Source organism: Wolffia australiana, chromosome 11 (genome assembly GCF_029677425.1).
Source record: "Wolffia australiana isolate 7733 chromosome 11, ASM2967742v1".
Taxonomy (NCBI): Eukaryota; Viridiplantae; Streptophyta; class Magnoliopsida; order Alismatales; family Araceae; genus Wolffia; species Wolffia australiana.
The window spans coordinates 10,837,772-10,846,201 of NC_135845.1; the positions used below are offsets into that span (position 1 = coordinate 10,837,772).

Sequence of the window (8,430 nt, forward strand, 5' to 3'; positions counted from 1 at the left end):
TCTGAAGTCTGTAACTCTCTCTTCATTCTCTCTTTCTGAAGTCTATAACTCTCTCTACATTCTCTCTCTATGAACTCTGTAACTCTCTCCAAACTCTGTGACTCTCTCTTCTTTCTCTCTCCAAACTCTGTGACTCTCTCTCTTCGTTCCCTCTCCAAACTCTGTAACTCTCTTCTTTCTCTCTTTCTGAACTCTTTAACTCTCCCTTCTTTCTCTCTTCAAACTTTCCAACTCTCTCTTATTTCTCTCTCTGAACTCTATAACTCTCTCTTTGATCTCTCTCTCTCTCTTTGAACTCTATTAACTCTCTCTTTGATCTCTCTCTCTCTCTCTCTTTGAACTATATTAACTCTCTCTTTGATCTCTCTCTCTCTTTGAACTCTATTAACTCTCTCTTTACTCTCTCTCTGAACTCTGTAACTCTCTCTTTGCTCTCTCTCTCTCTCTCTGAACTTTGTAGCTCTCTCTCTCTCTCTGCCTCCCGCCCTCTCTCTCCCTCCCGCTCTCTCTCTCTCTCTCTCTCTCTCTCTCTCTCTCTCTCTCTCTCTCTCTTTCTCTCTCTCTCTCTCTCTGCGAACTCCGAAACGCACGAGGTAACTATGTTGTTCTCTTTGCTTTCTCTCTCTCTCTTTCCCATCTCCACGTAAACATCCATCTGTTTCTCTCAGTCTCTCTTCATCAGCCCACGCACGCTGACGCCAAGCGCTGATCTCCCCCTTCAACTTCAACCAAGACTGACAATCTTGCAAGAGAAAGAGAACAAAATATAACACAAAAAATAAAAACAACAGAGCAACTCCTATCGACGCTCCATAGAAGACTGCGATCCATCTGGGTCTAGACTTCCGCTGTGATCAAATGCCATCTGCTGGAATAATCTAATCTCCCCGGACGGCCAGGATGAGCCCAAAATATTGCTGTGTCCCGGCCTAACTCCGTTGCTTAGATCCACAGGATCATCAAAATCATCTAGAGCTCTGACGACCTGAGAAATCCAATTTTAATGGGTTCATTGAATTTCCCTTCTTTTAAGCTGGAATTCAAATATTTCAACTCTACCGGCCTTATTATTTGTGTTTGAAGATATAAAAATGAAGTTTATCAAGAAACTAGACTAAAAAATAAATAAATAAATAACTATGAAAAAGTATATGATTACCTGACCCATTTTAGGCCTCATGGGTGCAGAATTACGTATACAGGAGGCAGCAATTTCAATCATGCGGAGTGCTTCGTTTGGTTTATATTTCTTTTTAAGCTTGGGGTCTGGCAGCTGTCCTAGCTCTCCAGTTTCAAGGGCCTGGGCCAAAAGAGGCCGGGCCTGAAACGCCATAAAAATATCAGAAAATTAATTTTACCGAGAAAAAACCATATAAAAGTGCAGCATAATTTTATGTGATTTCATGTCCTCAGTTTTACCCCCTTTTCTATAGAATAAAACAAAAATAGTTATTAGTTTTTCTCCTCATCCATGGGTGTTAGGCTAGGGGATGCAATCAGATCGTTCGAATGGTTGATCAGATCGAGCAGCCGATCGACCAAACCAAGGCAATTCTTTTTTTTAAAGAACCCAAACCAAGAATATTTGATCTATGAGGTTCCAAACTTTTAGGATTTAATTACCCTATCCAAAAATTAAAATAAATATCACGCTTTATTTTGTAAAAAATAGGACTTCAATGAGAGAAAACCATCTGTTGATGGCAATTTCCAGCACATTGGCCACAGAAATAAAAACTTATCCATGGGTTAACCTTAAAAAATTTAAAATGCTTTTTGCTTTCTATCTCTTTCAAGATAGGATAGATAAAAAAAACTGAAAAATGTTTTTACTGGGTAGATCATATCGAGTTAGTCCATGCCACTAAATGGGCCTACAGATCGGCAATCAATTGCCAATTGTTTACCTGTTTGGATTAGTCTTCTAATTCAATCTGATTCGATCCTCGAGGTTTACATGGGTGGTTGAATTAATGATGATGATGATGATGATGAAAGACTCATCAAGGTTTAGATGACGAGAATAAAGAAGATGTGAAGTCACCGTCAATATTAGTAGGGTTGGCAGATGATGACGAATTCATCAACCTTTTTCGTCATCACCAACCACATTTGGACTTGGACGAATGAATTATCACCAACCGATGCAAGGAAGATGGCCATTCTTCTATGTCATCATCATCATCCAATGATTTTGAGGGACTGAGCAAAGAAATACAAAATGAACGTGATTTCGGGGTGCTGTCCAAAGATTATTATGATGAAAAAATACATAATTGAACGATAATCATTTCTTTCCTCGGTACCCAAAATCATTGGATGATGATGACGATGACATGAATAATGGTCATCTTCCTTGTCATCATCATTCATCAGTTGATGACGAATTTATCACCATTTTCGTCATCATCAACCGCATTTGGCTTGGACGAATGAATTAATCATCAACAAATGCATAATGATGACAAGGAAGATGACCATTCTTCATGTCATCATCATCATCATCCAATAATTTTGGGGTATTTTCCAAAGATTATTATAATGAAAAAACACATGAATAATCATTTCTGGGATTGAAATTTCTTACCCATTCGACGAGACTCTCAGTGCCCAGTGGCCTGGAGGAATCAACAGGCTCTCTGCCGGTTAGAAGCTCCAAGATAACAACGCCAAAAGAGAAAACATCAGACTTGGCGCTTAGTTTCCCACTGGAGACGTATTCTGGAGCCAAATATCTGTCCAAATCGTTCAAATTCAACAGAAATTAATCAGTGAGACTTTGATATATTTAAATTCTCAACTTAGATCCACGTACCCAAATGTCCCCACCAGGCGAGTCGTCACATGAACAGAGGCGTCCTCGGATAACTTGGCCAGTCCAAAATCTGAAACCTGAGAACCTCAAAACCCATAGAATTTGACTTAGAATCATACCTTCAAATGAACCTGTAAGAGAAAAAAACCAAAATAACGAGAGATTTTTGCAATCACCCGTGCTTCAAAGTTCTCGTCGAGCAGAATATTTGATGATTTTATGTCCCGGTGAATGATTTGGGGATGACCTGAGATAAGTGAAAAAAACTTAAAAGATCACAGTTTTTACAAATAAAAGCAAAAAAAGTTAAAAGATTTTAAGTTTCTGCTACTTCCCCAACTCTTATTTTTCCACAAAAAAGAAGATGGTTTCCAAAATATCTTAATTTTTCCAAAATAGGAAGAAATTCTAATTATAACATTATTCGAAATACAAGTAAAAAATCTAGGAATTTTCCATCATTAGAGTTCTTCCCAAAATTTTCAATTTTTTGCGAAGAAAGAAGATGGCATCCAAAACGTTTTTATTTTTTTCCAAGAAAGAGGAGAAAATTCCATTTTCCACATAAAAGTTAAAAATCAAAAAACTTCCAAAAAGTCGAGTTCCTCCCAAAACTCTCATTTTTTAGCAAAAAGCCAGATGACTTCCAAATATTATATTTTTTTCCAAAAATAGAAAAAAATCTAAATATCATCATTTTGTCAATATACAAATTAGTAAAAAATCTTTAAAAATTCCAAGAACTCGAGTCCTCCAAAAACTCTACTTTTTTGGGGAAAAAAAGAGATGACTGCCAACAATTTTATTTTCCAAAATAGGTAAAAACTCTAAATATCACAAATTTCCAAATAAAAGTTCAAAATCTAATAAAATCCAACAATCGAGTTCTTCCCAAAAAATTATCATTTTTCCACAAAAATGATGAAGCCTTTCAAAGTATTTTATTTTTTCCCAAAAAACAATGATAGCCAGAACTCACAATCCTCATGCAAGTAAGCCACCCCACGAGCCGCCCCCAAAGCAATCTTCAGCCTCGTTGGCCAGTCCATGACAGGCTTCCCTTTAACTGAAAAATCAATCATGAACAATCCTGACCGTCCAAACTGAAAAATCACCATCATCACAAGGATCATCACATACCATGAAGATGATAGTGGAGAGTCTTGTTAGGCATGTAATCATAGACCAGCAATCCAACATCATCAGAGATGCAGCACCCAACAAGAGAGACCAGATGTCGGTGATGAATTTGGCTGATGATCTCAATCTCGCCATGGAATTCTCTCTCTACTCTTCCACTCTCTACTTTGAGTTGTTTAACAGCAACTGCGCGACCGTTTGGAAGCCAACCCTTGTAAACAGCCCCAAATCCGCCTTCCCCGAGGATGTTCTTTGAAGAGAATCCGTTTGTGGCCTGAGAAAGCTCAGGATAAGAAAACCATGGCGTGGGCTGCCACAGGCCGTCGGATGGGACCAAGCGATGGAACCCGAAGCCTTGGGATCTCTTCTTGGCCGTAGATGTTGGGCTTCCTGGGAGAGAGTTTAGATTGGATTGATCAGCTTGAAGAAGAAAAAAAATCTACAGAACTCGTGTTTTTTTTTGGCTGGAACGGAAAATAAAACTTAAATTTCTTTAGATCTTGAATGATCCGGCTTGAGATATGCAAAGAAGGAAACTTTGAAACAAAGAAGACCAAAAACAGATATGAGTTGCGAAGAAGGAAACTCTGAACTCTGGAAGAGCAATAACGGAGATGGGTTCCAAAGAAGGAAACTTTGAACCCAAGAAGAGTGCAAAATAATGATGGGTCTTCACGGATAGCAAAAATGAGAGATGGGTGGCAAAGAAGGAGACTTTGAACCCGAGAAGAGCAGAAACAAAGTCGAGTTGCAAAGGAAGCTCTGAACTGTAATAGAGCAATAACGGAGATGGGTCTTCTTGGATAGCAAAAATAAGAGATGGGTCGCAATGTAGGAAACTTTCTGAACCCAAGAAGAGCCAACGCAAAGATGATTTTCAAAGAAAGGAAACTGTGTGAACCAAAGAAGAGCAAAAACAAAGACGAATTGCAAAGAAGGAAACTTTTTGAACCCAGGAAGCCCAAAAACAAAGCCGAGTATCAAAGAAGGCAACTCTAACTCTGGAAAACCAATAACAGAGGTGGGTCTCATAGGATCGCAAAAATAAGAGATTGGGTCGTAGAGTAGGAAACTCTGTGAACCCATGAAGAGCAAAGACAAATTGCAAAGAATGAAACTTTGAATCCTAGATGAGCAAAAACAGACATGGGTCTTCTCGGATCGCAAAAATAAGAGATGGGTAGCAGAGAAAGAGGACGAAACTGAAAGAGCAAAGCTTCTTCATCACCTGACACGCCCGAAGAGTTAAACGGAGAAGGTCTCAAGTATCCCTCAGCAAACGCAGACTGCTTCCTCCACTTCCTCGCAGACCAAACAACAACGCCAACCACACCGAGCACGACGAGAGCGACGATAATGGCGATTCCAGCAGCCACTCCAGACTTCCCCGCGCCTCTTCCTATTGTCTGAACAGCCACCGGCAAACCAGAAGTAATAATCGGATTTCGAACGGGATTGGAGTCGATTGGAACGTCAGAAACGATCGGAAGCGCTGGAAAACTTCCATTTGGGGATACCGGCGTTGAACCCGGAGATGGGTTCGTGTTAATTGCCCGAGTTTCGTTCGACGGCGAGCTCCGAGACGGAGTAGACGGAGAAGAAGGGTCTAACGATGGCGGCGAAGGAGAAGAATCTCGCGGCGATGGCGGAGAAGAAGGGTCTAAAGATGGGGGAGAAGGTTGAAGAATTGGGTTTTTCACCGGCGGTGAAGAAGGGTGATTCCTCGGCGAAGTGGGAGAATAGATTGACGGCGATGGCGGAGAAGAAGAACTTCCCGGCAATGGTTGAAGAAATGGGTCTTTCTCAAACGGCGTAGGAGGAGAACTTGCCGGAGACGGCGGAGCAGATGGGTCTATCGCCGGTGGAGTAGGAGAAGAACTTGGCGGAGACAGCGGAGCAGATGGGTCTATCGCCGGCGGCGAAATAGAAGAACTTGGCGGAGATGGCGGAGGTAATGTGTATATTGGCGTAGGAGAAGGATTTGCCGGAGATGGCGGTAGAAATGGGGATTTTTTCGGCGGAGAAGGAGCAGGATTCGCCGGAGATGGCGGAAGAAATGGGTCTTTGAGCGGCGGAGAAGGAGAAGAATTTGCCGGAGATGGCGGTAGAAATGGGGATTTTTTCGGAGGAGATGGAGCAGGATTCGCCGGAGATGGCGGAAGAAATGGGTCTTTGAGCGGCGGAGAAGGAGAAGGATTTGCCGGAGATGGCGGTAAAAATGGGGATTTTTCCGGCGGAGAAGGAGCAGGATTTGCTGGAGATGGCGGAAGAAATGGGGATTTTGCCGGCGGAGAAGGAGCAGAATTTACCGGAGATGGCGGAAGAAATGGGTCTTTGAGCGGCGGAGAAGGAGAAGAATTTGGGGGCGACGGCGGAGGAAACGGGTCTTCCGCCGGTGGCGACGGAGGAGAATTCGTCGGGGTAATCGGCGGCGAAAGAATCGGACTTTCCGCCGGCGGAGAAGACGGCATCTCCGTCGCAGGCGGCGGCGAAGAAGGAATCTCCGTCGCAGGCGGCGGAGAAGAAGGAATCTCCGTTACAGGCGGCGGAGAAGAAGGAATCTCCGTCGCCGGCGGCGGAGTAGAGGGAATCTCCGTTACAGGCGGCGGCGAAGAAGGAATCTCCGTCACGGGCGGCGGAGAAGAAGGAATCTCCGTCACAGGCGGCGGAGAAGAAGGAATCTCCTGCAGCGGCGGTGAAGAAGGAACCTCCGTCGCAAGCGGCGGAGAAGAGGGAATCTCCGTCGCAGGCGGCGGAGAAGAAGGAATCTCCTGCAGCGGCGGTGAAGAAGGAACCTCCGTCGCAAGCGGCGGAGAAAAAGGAATCTCCTGCGTCGGCGGCGGTGAAGAAGGAGTCTCCGTCGCAGGCGGCGAAGAAGAAGGAATCTCCGTCGCAGGCGGCGGCGAAGGAGTCTCCGTCGCAGGCGGCGCAGATGAAGGAATCTCCGTCGCAGGCGGCGCAGATGAAGGAATCTCCGTCGCAGGCGGCGGCGAAGAAGGAATGTCCGTCACAGGCGGCGGAGAAGAAGGAATCTCCGTCACAGGCGGCGGAGAAGAAGGAATCTCCGGCGGCGACGGAGATGGGTTCTCCGGCGGCGACTGAGAAGAAGGAATCTCCGTCGCAGGCGGCGCAGAAGAAGGAATCTCCGGCGGCGATGGAGATGGGTTCTCCGGAGATGAACTTTCCGGCGGCGGCGGAGAAGAAGGAATCTCCGTCGCAGGCGGCGGAGTAGAGGGAATCTCCGTTACAAGGGGCGGAGAAGAAGGAATCAGAGGCGGCGAAGGAGAAGAAGGGCCCTCGGGAGTCACAGGAGAAGAAGAAGACAGATCGGACGGCGGAGAAGAAGGATCAGGAAGAGGAAGGTCCGCGGGGGGTGATGATTTCTCCAATGGCGGTGGCAGAATGGCAGGTGGAGGCGCGTCTGCAGAAGAAGACGACGAAGCCGGAGAAGGCGCAGACTTCGTATCATCATCATCAGAAGAAGAAGATGCTGATGATGAAGAAGAAGGGGGAGAAGAGGGAAAAGGAGAAGATGGGTCTTCGAAAGACGGCATTTTTGGAGGTGGGTCGAGGTCTGATCGGTCGTCGTCGAGGTTCATCGCTGGGAGTTGGTCGCCATGGAAGGCAGCTCCGTGAGCTCGGCCCGTGGGAGGGGGAGATGTGATCGGATAGCCTTTGTCGTGTCGTCTGAGCTCGAATCGTCTCCTCTTCTGTCGTTGCCATCCGTGACCACCTCGCCCTGCTATCCGGCGATGATCATGATCATGAGGATGATGATTATCGTCCCATGAAACTTCCTGTACAGGTTTCTCTCTCTCTCTCTCAGTCTCTCTCAGTCTCTCTCTGTGTCTCTGTATTTCTCTCTATCATGGTCATTTCCTCTCTCACTCTCTCTGTCTTTCTCTCTCTATCATGGACAGTTTCTCTCTCTCTCTCAGTCTTTCTCTCGATCATGGACTCTTTCTCTCTCACTCTCTCTGTCTTTCTCTCTCTATCATGGACAGTTTCTCTCTCACTCTCTCTCTCTCTCTCTCTATCATGATGGACAGTTTCTCTCTCACTCTCCCTGTATTTCTCCCTCTATCATGGACACTTTCTCTCTTACTCTCTATCGTGGTCACTTTCTCTCTCAATATCTCTATCTCTCTCTATCATGGACAGTTTCTCTCTCACTCTGTACTTCTCTCTCTATCATGGACGCTTTCTCTCTCCCTCTCTATTATGGTCACTTTCTCTCTCAATAGCTCTGTCTCTCTCTATCATGTTCATTTTTTCTGTCTCTCACTCTTTTGCTGATTCTGTCACTCTCTCTAGCTTAATCCGAGGCTCTCTCTCTCTCTCACTCTGTCATTTTCTCTCACTTAAGTCTCCATTCCACTTTCTCTCACTTGTTCTGTCTCACGGTCTCTCACTTAACTCCTCTTTTCATTCTCTCTCTCTCCCTGACTCTCTCTTGTGCCCTCTCCTTCCTCTCT

The 8,430-nt window shown here is 44.9% G+C and overlaps 1 protein-coding gene across 1 annotated transcript; it reads right to left on the bottom strand.

Annotated features, from left to right (window-relative positions):
* Positions 1-693: 693 nt before the first annotated feature.
* Positions 694-7,847, bottom strand: LOC144709219 (uncharacterized). Its single transcript, XM_078582684.1, has 8 exons — positions 5,184-7,847; positions 3,956-4,345; positions 3,795-3,881; positions 2,992-3,062; positions 2,816-2,892; positions 2,588-2,735; positions 1,160-1,321; positions 694-985 (listed from the first exon to the last, which is right to left on the bottom strand). The coding sequence occupies exons 1-8, from the start codon at positions 7,552-7,554 to the stop codon at positions 800-802; spliced, it is 3,492 nt and encodes a 1,163-aa protein (XP_078438810.1). The 5' UTR covers positions 7,555-7,847; the 3' UTR covers positions 694-799.
* Between the last annotated feature and the right edge of the window lie 583 nt (positions 7,848-8,430).

What these genes read in the sequence shown, in the direction of transcription:
- LOC144709219 (XM_078582684.1), bottom strand. Translation starts at nt 7,554, where the DNA reads ATGAACCTCGACGACGACCGATCAGACCTCGACCCACCTCCAAAAATG. An exon ending in TAACTCTTCGGGCGTGTCAG is followed by an intron (nt 4,346 to 5,183) that starts GTGATGAAGAAG and finishes ACTCTCTCCCAG; the next exon opens with GAAGCCCAACATCTACGGCC. An exon ending in TCTCCACTATCATCTTCATG is followed by an intron (nt 3,882 to 3,955) that starts GTATGTGATGAT and finishes TTGATTTTTCAG; the next exon opens with TTAAAGGGAAGCCTGTCATG.